Genomic DNA, 12713 nt, shown 5'->3' on the forward strand with positions numbered 1-12713 from the left:
GCACAGTAGCCAAATTATATTTTTAATCTGAATAAGAGTGTGTATCTGAAAATTTGAGCAAAAATTGAGTACCATTTAGGTATTCTTACACGAAATACCACTGTTAAAATTGGTTATAAATGATGTCTCACAAGTACACTTATCTGCTGAATATAGTAAGCATGGCTTGCGACCTGAGTGCCTCCGATGTATGAAAAAAAATGGCCAGGTTACTACATGACGCATGGAGCAACCCAGTGTAGCACATTCAGGCTTCATGGAGTGGAGAATGAAGGCAGTAATAACTTTAAGAATAGAAAACACAGGACCAGGAAGCTGAGAGAACAGACTGACACTCGGTGGATGAAGGGCATTATGGAGTTGCCTGTCGTGTCGTGCAAAATGGAGGTCGAACAGACAGACGTTAAACATGAGTCGATGCAGATACCTTCTGTCATTATGTAGTACTCACTGCAGAACTCAACAAGCTAGAAGCGAAGGTAACAGCTGAGCATGGCCAGACTCTTGTGCTTTCTTCCGCAAGCAATCTGCAAGCGCACCTCTTCGAAGTCTTTTATGCTTTCGCTTGAAATATACATCATCGCTGCATGTGTCAGGGAAAAGTACATACCCTTGATGTCAAGTGACAGAGCACTCACAGTGCCCAGTCACAGCTCACTGAGGTGTTCTGATGCATCTACAGCGCACCTCATGAGAGATTCTTAGGCTTCAGAACACTCAGACCGTGCAGAAATTGTTTCAAAGTTTGTTGCCACATGAACCTCTTCGTAATAATGACGCTAAAAGGCGAGCCTTCCTTTAGTGTCACAAAAAAAGGCCTAGGACATGGGTCTTTTTTGCTCCTTCATTAGAACCAAAATGTTTGCGAGCGAGATCTTTCACAGATATGGAATGATTTCACGAAATGTAAAGAGAAGACTGAAGCTGTGCGAAGCAATACCAGCAACAGCCCTGCCGCGGTGGCTCAGTGGTTACGGCGCTCGGCTGCTGACCCGAAAAATGCGGGTTCGATCAAGGCCGCGGCGGCTGAATTTCGATGGAGGCGAAATTCTAGAGGCCCGTGTGCTGTGCGATGTCAGTGCACGTTAAAGAACCCCAGGTGGTCGAAATTTCCGGAGCCCTTCACTACGGTGTCCCTCATAGCCTGAGTTGCTTTGGGACGTTAAACCCCAATAACCAAACTAAGCAATACCAGTAGCAAACACATCACAGCTGTTGAAGAAGCTGGAAGATTCATGCCTTCATCCTTTTTCTACATCAGACACATGACGACACTTCGTCTTTCTGGGCCATCATTTTGAAAAGGTTAACATGGCAGCGGCCTTCGGTTAAATTTCTGCAAAGAGCCCTTTGTGGAAACTTGAGCATCTGTTCCTCGTGAGGCACACTGCAGAGATATTTGAATACCTTAGTGAGCTGCAACCGCCACCTGTGACTGCATTTTCGCTGACATCAGAGATTAGTACATTTTCTTACAGATGCTGAGATAATGGAAACTATGACTGAAAGCATAAGGTTTCGGGGAAGTATGCTTCCTGATTGCTTGTTGGCAAGTGCTGGGTAACCACCAATCCAATGGGTACAAGCTTTCTCCTCACCTGGTGCTCGTCTTCTTTAGGGTGAAATGCCTGCCAAATGGTTCCTTGCCCCACCTTGAGATGAAGAAAATACCTTGTGCCATGGTGCTCTTTGTCCTCAGATTCCCTGGCGCCATCAAAAATCACAATCATCATCATGCTTGTGGGCAAGTGTCCAGCCTTTTTCAGATGTTACCAATGTTCTTTGCTCGCTAAGTTGTGCATTGAGTACTATGTAATGAAAGGCATCTGCATTGAATTGTATTTGGCACCCATCCTTAGCTACTTTCTATTTCCACGAAACTGTAGACAACCGTAAAGACTTTCATGTACACAGTGGTGTCCGAGTAAGCGCATTTTGTCTGCTTCTTCCTGGCCCTGTGGTTTTTGCTGTTTACTGTTATGAAAAATGAATTTTAGGCAATGAATCATGTTGGTTTGGTTCTCAGTAAATGGCTTTTACAAGCTTCTACGAAAGCCGATTGTTCAATAGCGGATGGTTCAAATGTATTTGTGATATTTATAATTTGTGTTGTGTGGCTACTAAATGAGGATTTTTTTATCTTTTCAGATGAATCCGACAGCAATGTTTAGAGGTACAGCGTATGCAATTTGTCATGAAAATGAAACGTATGTACTTGTACTCACCCAAACACTTGCCACTCTTTCATTCTAAGCTGCATTCGTTGTACGTGTGCAATACATAATATGCATGAAAGTCTTGTACATAATACTTATTTCCTCGGCCTCTGGACTGCTATATCTGCAGTGAACATTCTGGACAGAAGCTATACACAGATGCATGTGCATGTATTACTCAAAGTACTATCGAGAGCAAAAATAACAGACCCCTGCCAGCGCGTGCCGATCTGTGCCAGACTGCATGCAAGCGCCGCTTGACGAAGCACTCCAGATGCTGAGATGAGCGCAGTGGCACGCAATGCGTAGCGCTCCTCGAGATGGGCGCACGCCACTGAGCTGGTCTCGGCACTAGGAGCGCTTCGTCAGGCGGTGCTCACATGCAGTTTGGCGTTGATCGGCACGCGCTGGCTGGGGTCTGTTATTTTTGCTCTCGATAGTACATAATTACAATGCAGATTATTTCCGTTCTAGATCAGATGACTTCCAAGTGAACGGAGGAAGTATGCATACACATTACGGGGCCTTTAATAAGAACACAACAGAAGCATTCGTTGCAAAAAAACGATTTCATTCTCGTGCATAGCATAGCGTAACTTTCCGTTACCGAGAATGTGACAACCGTCGGACGGAGTCGCTGTATTCATGTTTCTTTCTTTCTTTATTGAATACTGCAAACCTTATACAGGTCCAAGCAGGGTGGGTAAAATGACAAACAAAACAATAATAACAAAGTTAGTAAACATCAAAGTGTGGCGAAAGGCAATAAAGAATCATTCCAGTCCGTTACTGTGCGAGGAAAAAATGAAAACTTGAATAAATCTGTTCGTGCAAAATACGGCGTCAGAGAATTAGGATGATGGTGGCGTGTATACCTCGACGTTGAAAGCGACAGATATGGGGCAGGGTTAATAGCTAATTCTTGTTTCCAAAGCAAGTAAAGAAATTCCAAACGTAAATTTTTTCTTCGCTCTGCGAGACATTGAATACCATTGACCTGCATTATTTCAGAGGGTGAGTCATACGGGGAAAATTTAGAGTAAATAAACCTTACAGCTTTTCTCTGTACCTTTTCTAGGCGGGTGATATTGTGTTTAGTAAACGGGTCCCAGACAACACATGCGTATTCGAGTTTCGGTCTTATCAGTGAATTGTAAGCAAGTAATTTTACGCTAGGGGGAGAAGTTTTAAGCTTATGTCTTAAGAAGTATAGTTTGCAGAGTGCAGAAGAGCAGATGTTATCTATATGTAAATTCCATGATAAAGTGTTAGTAAGTGTGACACCCAAATACTTATATTTAGTCTCTTCCAGCAAAGGCGATGAACCTAGCCTGTAGTTAAAAGAAAGAGGAGCTTTTTTGCGAGAGAAGCGAAGAAAGACGGTCTTATCAGTGTTAAGTTGCATGTCCCACGTTTCACACCATTCAAAAATCTTAGCAAGAGAGGAGTTAAGATGGATTTGGTCGTCAATTGAAGTTATTTCATGAAAGAGCACACAATCATCCGCAAACAACCTGATTTGCACATTCGGATCAAGTTCAGTGGTAATGTCATTAATATACAATAAAAATAATAATGGCCCCAGCACACTTCCTTGAGGCACGCCAGAGCCGACTGGAAGGCAACCTGATTGTTGTTCATTAACTGCGACAAATTGGTAGCGATTGGTTAAATAATTTGATATCCATGTGATCAAAATTTCCGGGAGGCCAATGCGTCTGAGTTTTAATATCAGTTTTTCATGGGGAACTCTATCGAAAGCTTTGCTGAAGTCAAGAAATATTGCATCAATCTGGCCGTTGTTATCAAGACATGAAGCGAGTGAATGTATAACTGTCACTAGTTGTGTAATTGTTGAGTATCCTTTTCTGAACCCGTGCTGGAAATTAGAGAGGACTGCGTGCGCATCTAAAAATTCATTAATCTGGTTGGCAATAATATGTTCGATTAGTTTACAACATGATGTAAGTGATAATGGACGGTAATTTTGTAATAATGCACGGTCACCTTTCTTGTGTATAGGCACAACCCTGGCTATCTTCCAGTCGCTCGGTAGGCGTCCATGAAGTAATGAAATACGAAATATAATAACTAGAAACTTTGCAACAGATTCAGCATATCGCTTCAGGAAGACGTTAGGAAGGTTGTCGGGACCACATGATGATTTAGTTTTTAAATTCAGTAGCATTGAGACTACGCCAGGGTATGAAACAAAATTTACAGCACAGAGGTCAAACACTGCGTCAATGGATGTACAAGCACCGGATTTTGAAAACACACTGTGAAAGTACTCATTGAAGTGATGCGCAATATCCCCGTGATCGGTAACTACAGAACCATCAACCAAAATTTGCGACACTGGTTTCTTTTTTTCGCTTATATAATTCCAAAACATTTTTGGTTCCTCTACAATGAAATTTGGAAGCACTGTATTAAAATAGTGTTCTTTCGAAGAGTGTACTGCGCGTGCAAGCCGTTCCTTTAAGTCCTTTAAATGATCTAAATGCATGCGCCGTTTCTTTAACCTTTTTATCTTTCTCTTTAAGTGGATTATTTCACGCGTCATCCACGGCGTTTTTCTATGAACAAGTTTACGTGCTCGGCACAAACTTATCTATACAGTAGTGGCACATATCTTTAAAGCGGCGCCAAAGTGCGTTCAAATCAGTATCATTAAAATCGATCAGGCATGTTTCCAAATGTTCTATAATGGATGCATCATCTGCACGTGAGTAGTCTTTGAAAGAACGTTTCACAGGGTTATTAGATTGAGTACAAGCGATAATGAGCAAGCGAACACTGACAAGCAGGTGGTCAGAGATGCCTTCCACAACTTCAACAGTGTATTCAGGTAATCCTCTAGGCAAAAATACCAAATCCAATACAGATTTGCTAGTTCCTTGCACACGTGTCGGTTCCTGGACTATTTGAATTAGGTCATGCGTTAACATCATGTTAAGTACATTGTTTAAATTATTGCTGTTTAGAGGAAGGGATTCAAAACGCTCCCAATTAACGCCTGCTAAGTTTAGGTCACCAATAAGTAGTAATTTGCTTCTTTGGAACCGAGACATGTGCTCTTCCAGTTTGAACAGATAATCAGCTGAGGCATCAGGAGGTCTATAAATGGCAATCAGAATGAAATTATGGCCCCAGCATGAGATATTTAAGCACAAACATTCAAGGCCGGGAATTTCCTCCAAGAGAACAGCCTGTATGTGGCCTTTAATTAGGACTGCAACGCCACCTCCCCTGAAAGGCCGATCCCTACGAAAAACTTGGTAACAATTAGGAAAGACATCCTCGTCGGCTATTTCAGTCCGCAGCCACGTCTCAGTAATGACGGCAATATGTGGGTCATGTTCTAGTAAAGAAACCTCGAGAGGTTCGGTTTTGTTTACTACGCTACGGGCATTTAAGTTGATTATACGCAAGTGCTTGTCATATTCTTTGGAAAGGCGTCAAGGCTCGGGCTGCTCAGAGCGTTGATTGTTAATCTTGACGCGCATGTTTATTGTCTCATCCCAAAAGAACAAATCTTTATCGACCTTAAGCTTATCATGAAGTAGGTGTACTTTTTTACCCTGCAGTTTCTCATCTTTCGCACTTTCCCACAGGAGCTTCCGTTTCTTTAGCGTTGCTTGCGAGTAATCGTTTTGTACAGACATGCCTGAATCTTTAAGCTTGCTGCAGTTTTGAAATATAAGTTTCTTTTCGTTAAAATCTTGCAGATAGATGATTACCGGTCGTTTGCTTCCTTGTCGGCCGAGCCTATGAATGCGGCCGATTGATTCGCACTGTACCTGCAGCTTATCCCTCATTACCTCGGTGAGAACTTTTTCCTTCAGGGCCGCTTCTGTTTCATCGTCGCATTCAGAAATGCCATGAATAATTACGTTTGACCGCCTATTTCTGTCTTCGAGATCAGTTAGTTTCTTTGACTGGAAGCCAATAACGTTTTCTATAGACTTCAGAGTAGTTTGAACCTGATCCCCTTCCGTCGCAGCAGATTCAGATAACCTTTTGTCAAGTTGAGTGTACGTCTGTTGAAGGCTGTTTATCAATGTTTCGATGTTAGATATTTGAACTTTCATGTCTGAAATATCGTTACGGATAACAGCTTGACCCTCAAGCAACTCTTCAAACATTTCCTTCTGCGTGGGACCTGGGTTCGTTTCAATGTCCCCGCTGAGAAGCAACTTGCACACAAGAAGACATTCATAGGCAAGGTCAAGACACTTCCGTGGGCACGGCAGGACAATAATGCCACGACAATCAGTCCGTAAAGAACTACTGTGGGGACTAACCTGCAGAACGCAGAACAGGGTCCTGGTTAGCGTCATTGCCAATCCACGTCCGCCGTGCCCACAGAAGACGAAATGGTGAGGTGCTGCTTTTATAGTGGTGTTCCAAGGTGACGTCACACTGCGACTAGCAGGTGGTGTCGCTAGCAGAGCCAGGTCGCCAGGAAATAAATGTGCTGTCATCTGTCCAACATTGCAATCCGGATGAAGTTGATCGACGCCGACGATATCGCTTCTGTACCCGCACGTGTAGCCGCTCGTTGCCGTAGGTGTACCGATCTGGAAAATGCCCTACAGAACGCAGAACAGGGTCCTGGTTAGCGTCATTGCCAATCCACGTCCGCCGTGCCCACAGAAGACGAAATGGTGAGGTGCTGCTTTTATAGTGGTGTTCCAAGGTGACGTCACACTGCGACTACCAGGTGGTGTCGCTAGCAGAGCCAGGTCGCCAGGAAATAAATGTGCTGTTATCTGTCCAACATTGCAATCCGGATGAAGTTGATCGACGCCGACGATATCGCTTCTGTACCCGCACGTGTAGCCGCTCGTTGCCGTAGGTGCACCGATCTGGAAAATGCCCATCTCGAGCATGTTGGACGCGGGGGGCATGTGCGTCTCGTTTCCGCCGGCGATGAAGCTGCGGTAGTGGTTGTGCAGCTTGAGGATGAGCTGCTTGACGCTGTCGTCGATGCCCGCCACCTGGATGGCGCACGCGGGCTCCTGCCTGCACATGGTGTGGTTCTGGTGGTAGCGCAGATACGTCTCGCTGCAGTTGCCTGTGGCTGCTGCGACAGCTCCCGACCCGTCCCGGAAGGCCAGCAGCCACGGAAGCAGCAGCAGGAACCCTGGCAGTGGTAGCCGCATGGCGCGCATCTTCGGCGTGTACCTTCTCTACTGTGCTTCGGCGGCCAAACAGGAAGAAATAGCGGAGCTCGATTCCAGAGTAGCCTCGTCCCACTCAGCTCCCGAGCACAAGACACGCAGATAAGGCGGCAGACCAGCAGCGTGCAAGAAGTGTCGACGTCCGACGCCGGAAGACAAACCAGGGCCACTCCAACGCTCGCGCACACGGAAAACCCTCCGGCAACGCATTACCAGCGGGTTTCTCTGTACTGTGGAGCATTTTTTTTTACAGTGTAGGCCCGCGCACTGTCGCGCCCCAAGGTTCTAGCGCTGCTACCACCCGTTATGAGCCTTCGTAGTATGCACAAAGCCTTTCCTGAAATGCAATATTGCCTACACACTAGATAGAACGTGCTTTCTTTTTTCCCTTGTGCAGACTTGGCACTTTAGCCATCACTGTGGTGAATGTAGCACGCTGAAAGGCCGCAGGAATGCTGCAGGAATGCGTACACGTAGACACCTTTAAAGGTTAGGGTAGTAGCAGGTGCGAATAAGTGTGTAAGGTACAGTCGCGAGTAAAAAGGATTAGCACACATGACGGAACACCGGAGCGCCGGAATAACAACGCGTGGCGCTGCGGATGGCGAAGAGGCTGATAACGAGAGTGCCGGGGCGCTCCCATTCTACAGTATTAGAGGGGTTCAGCGCACTGTCACGGACCAGCAAATTACTTGCTAGAAGCAGCGCTGTCATCTATTGTTCCCGCGAGTTCTTTTTGACAGACCATCACGGACATAAAAAAACAGTAATGAGAAGAAGCCAGCTTTGCTCATGATAACCGAGCCAAAATAAATGCCGCATGTATACAGTCACGTAGGGTCGGCACTTCAACGCTTGGGCAGTGCACGCCTGATAAAGCTTACTTCTTGCCGTCCTTTCCCTAGGCTGCAAACATGGAAACGGCCCGATAGGCAGGTCTGCGAACCACAGCGCCGCGTGGTGAGATATCCGAATTCTGATCGCCAGTGATTTGCGATAATATTTTTTGCTCGCGACTGTACGTACGGGCCTTCCGCTTTGCTGCGTTCACCAATATTTGGAGCTAACAGACCATATGTAGAACGCCATTTGACGCCTTTTCTTGACGCCGAACCGTAGTCCACCTTTCAATCCAACTTTATTTACCTCTACGTGATCACGTAGTTTCCGTCGTGATGTAAGTAGTTTGAACTCAGTGATGGGAAAAGGGTTTAGTTTCAAATCCAATCATCTCTGCAAGAAAATCGTTTTTATCAGCATCAACAGTGACAGAAAAAGTAGCACAATAGTGTCAATAGAATTCGGATAGGGTTGTCCTCACAGTGCCCTTCGCAGTCCGAGAAGCTTGTTGCGTAGCCACTCTCTCTGGCTTCGCAGGTACGTCGCGAGGAGATCCGTGTTCGCGGTGAGCGGCAAGTCTCTTTCGTGATCGACGCGGCGCTAGGCAGCGACGCCCGCGTAGCCGTCACAGGTCGTGCCATCGAGTCGCTGGCCGTGCGCCTGCGCGATCCGGACGACGAAATCTACCACGAGACAAGCCCCGAGTGTACCAAGGACGTGATGCGCACGCAGACCGTCCTCTTCGCCTTCCCCGCGATGAAGGTGCGTTGGTGCTCCTCCAAGGACAGATTGGCTGCTCCTTCTCGAACCGTGTTTGGGTATATTCAGTATAAGAATAGTTTTATGCAGGTTACCCTCGGGTCACGAACAGAAGCTTGCCAGTATCCCTCAAAAGGAAAGCATACAACAGTGTTGCCAGTATTCTGACGTGGGTAGGAAAAACATGCCGGCTTACGAAAAGGCTTGAAATCAATTTGAGAACTACAGGGGGTCTGCGAAATGAAAGTTAAAGGATAGGTACAGCATTAAGTTATTGGAGGAAAGGACAGCAGATGGGAAAAAAATTGCTGGGGCTTAGCTTTGGTTAAGCCTAGGTAATTGCGAAAGCAATATCCTCTTGGCTACGCTATGTGTTTCGCTTATGGGTGGTGCACATTGCTAATGTCAGGAGTAGGCGCGGCGGCACTGGCGGCGGCGACGAACGCAGCCTACTGCGATGCGTCGGTGGGCCCGAAGCTCTTGGCGTCCCTTATAGCCTGGAGTTGGCTAACAGTAGACGCTGCGGCGGCGACGAACGCTGCCAGCTGCTGACCGCCAACTGTCGTTTAGCCGCGAAGTATAGCTGCAGCGCGCTGTAGAGCCGATTTGGTGCCCCAGCGTCCGAAGTCTTCCACAGCTGTACCGAAGAACCGGCGAGCAGGCGCTACTTTTCTCTACACCCGATAGCGATTACCGCAGTGTCGTGACCGTACTTCTGGCCACGTGGGCCCGATCAAGCAACAACCGTGAACAATCGACGAGGCCGACAACCTCGCGACGGCGGTGGTGCAGTGGGGTGCTTGTGACGCCCCCCTCCGAGCCTAAGTGGATTAGTGCAGCGGAATTCCTTGAGCGGAGGTGACCACGGCAGCAGCGGCGAAGGCAGGAGATGCGCAGGAGGTATTGTCAGAGCAACCACAGTGGAAGCGGAAGCGACGTGGCGGTGCCAGTCACGCTGGCTGTTAATTGAAGAGGGCTGTGTTCCCGACTCGTGTTCTGGACAACCGGCGGGGAAGCAAGTTCATTCACCTCCTGGAAGACTGCGGGAGATTCCTTTCCAGCCGGGCCGGATTAGTCAGCATCTACCCCTTCCCATAGACCCCGCTGCGAGAGAGTGGAACAGCCCGCACCGCCCCTGCCGTAGGTGGTAACACCAGCGTCTACTTCGGTCCATCCGATTGGACAGTGCTCTTCGAACTTTATTCCCCAGCCAGGGATCAGGGGAATCCGAACCATATTTAACTCGGCTGTGAGTGTGGCCGAAAAAGCCTGCTAGCTCCAGTCGACTCCGGTCGTCGAAACCGTTCCCTTCCACTGAGAGTCATTCTCAGTCACCCTTTATAAATAATGTAAATAAGTGTATAAAGTTTTCGTTACCTTCCTCTAAACCCAGTCTCCCATCCTCCTCGTCCCATCACCGGTCTCCGGCCATGCTACCCGGGTCGCAACAGCAGCAAGGCCTGCAAGCTCTTGCAACTTCTATGACGTCAATCGCTTGCCGCCTTTCGCAGCTGGTCTACCGGCCGCGAAGTTCTAGCTGCGGCGCGCTGAAGAGCCGACTTGGTGCCCCATCTCTCGCTCTGGTATGACGTCAGTAATCACATGACCGGCCACCGACCGTGATGGGTAGGCTGCGGTATAGCGAAGAGGTGACACCTGGCGTAGTATTGCTTTCATTCATTATTACAGCGCAACGACGGCACACAAGAAGGGGACACAACAGCGCTGTTGTATTATGCAACTTTATTTCTAGTACAAAGGGCTCTTTTTCATGTGTTCCTGCAGCGCTGTTGTGTCCCTTTCTTGTTGTGTGCCGTAGTTGAGCTGTAATAATGAATGTAGGTAACAAACTCGCCCAAAATGTTGTATTACGGAACTTTATTTCTAGTACAAAGGGCTCTTTTTCATGTGCAGCGCTGTTGTGTCCCCTTCTTGTTGTGTGCCGTCGTTGCGCTGTAATAATGAATGTAGGTAACCAACTCGCCCAAAATGTTGTATTATGGAACTTTATTTCTAGTACAAAGGGCTCTTTTTCATGTGCAGCGCTGGTGTGTCCCCTTCTTGTTGTGTGCCGTCGTTGCGCTGTAATAATGAACGTAGGTAACCAACTCGCCCAAAATGTATTATGGAACTTTTTTTTCTAGTACAAAGGGCTCTTTTTCATGTGCAGCGCTGTTGTGTCCCCTTCTTGTTGTGTGCCGTCATTGCGCTGTAATAATGAATGTAGATAACCAACTCGCCCAAAATATTGTATTATGGAACTTTATTTCTAGTACAAAGGGCCCTTTTTCATGTGCAGCGCTGTTGTGTCCCCTTCTTGTTGTGGGCCGTGCCGTCGTTTCGCTGTAATAATGAATGTAGGTAACCAACTCGCCCAAAATGTCGTATTATGGAACTTTATTTCTAGTACAAAGGGCTCTTTTTCATGTGCAGCGCTGTTGTGTCCCCTTCTTGTTGTGTGCCGTCGTTGCGCTGTAATAATGAATGTAGGTAACCAACTGGCCCAAAATGTTGTATTATTGTAGTATTGCTTTCGCAATAAAAACAGGACTCAATGATATCTTGCAACAAAAGGTACATATTGGGTCCGGAAAAAACTCGGGTGCATGGTATTCTAGTTGAAATCGAGGACAGCAAATTGTAAAGGATAGGGCATCTAGAGCGAAGAGAAGACAACGAGCGGGTTCAGTGCGGAGTTGGTTGGGCGCACCAGATTAAGCAGTTTCCTGGAAAAAGGTGCTCTCTGGTGGTGCAGAACATTTGATAGAAGAGAGCAATGGGATAGGCAGTTATCTCTTAATAGAAGTACTTAGGCTGGCTATGATGACAAGTGGCAGAAAGCAACCACTTCGCAGCCTGGACGCTGGACGGTGCAGCTGTCACCAGGCGAAGGTGGCGCTCCGCCTTCTTCGGTCGTGTCACTGCTCGTGACGTCGCACACCCGCGGCAGCAAAGAGGCAGCCGTCCAGCTACGGGCACAGGCGTCGGCCTCGTGGGTGGCCTACCCGGCAGTGGCAAGCCTGCACGCGCGCCTAACCAGGGGACCTCATGCCGTACTGGCTGCCTCGGTATGGGCCACGGTGGGACGGCCCCGCGGGCGGCATGTGGTGATCACGCTACACGACGACGGACTCGGTAACGACCTCTTTGCTTTTGCGGAGGCACCCATTTGAAATTGTTTTTTATGCGAAGCATACTAAAATAGCCCAACCCAGCTCCTCGATCGCGGCGGTGTCGTTACCATTGAGCTTTCGTGACCTCCATGTCATACCACGTGATGCGTGACGTCACAGCAGATGAAAAACGATGCCGCTGCGGTGGCTCAGCGGTTATGGTGCTCGGCTGCTGACCCAAAAGACGCGGGTTCGATCCCGGCCGCGGCGGCTAGAATTTCTTTGGAGGAGAAATTCTAGAGGCCCGTGTACTGTGCGATGTCAGTGCACGTTAAAGAACCCCAGGTGGTCGAAATTTCCGCAGCCCTCCACTACGGCGTCTCTCATAGCCTGAGTCGCTTTGGGACGTTAAACCCCATAAACCAAACCAAACCAGATGAAAAACGGGTGCCCAACTCGCGCCGTCGCGCGAGGCGTCGTGACCAAGGAGGACCACGTGATGCGTGACGTAACGACATAGGAGAAACGGGGCTCCAGCTCGCGCCGTCGCTCGAGGCGTCGCGACCAATGTGTTTTCTGCTTCTGCCGCTAGGTGCGCT

General features: G+C 47.7%; 1 protein-coding gene across 1 annotated transcript in view; it reads left to right on the top strand.

Moving 5' to 3' along the window:
- Positions 1-12713, top strand: part of LOC149327750 (calcium-activated chloride channel regulator 1-like) — an 884343-nt gene that overhangs the window by 501941 nt on the left and 369689 nt on the right. The window contains exons 11-12 of the mRNA XM_089564962.1: positions 8780-9004; positions 11857-12136. Coding sequence (XP_089421088.1) covers positions 8780-9004; positions 11857-12136 — 505 coding nt within the window. The remainder of the gene's footprint in view (positions 1-8779; positions 9005-11856; positions 12137-12713) is intronic.

The sequence above is a fragment of the Amblyomma mixtum genome, chromosome 10, assembly GCF_055824585.1.
Source record: "Amblyomma mixtum isolate Tamu chromosome 10, ASM5582458v1, whole genome shotgun sequence".
NCBI classification, from domain to species: domain Eukaryota; kingdom Metazoa; phylum Arthropoda; class Arachnida; order Ixodida; family Ixodidae; genus Amblyomma; species Amblyomma mixtum.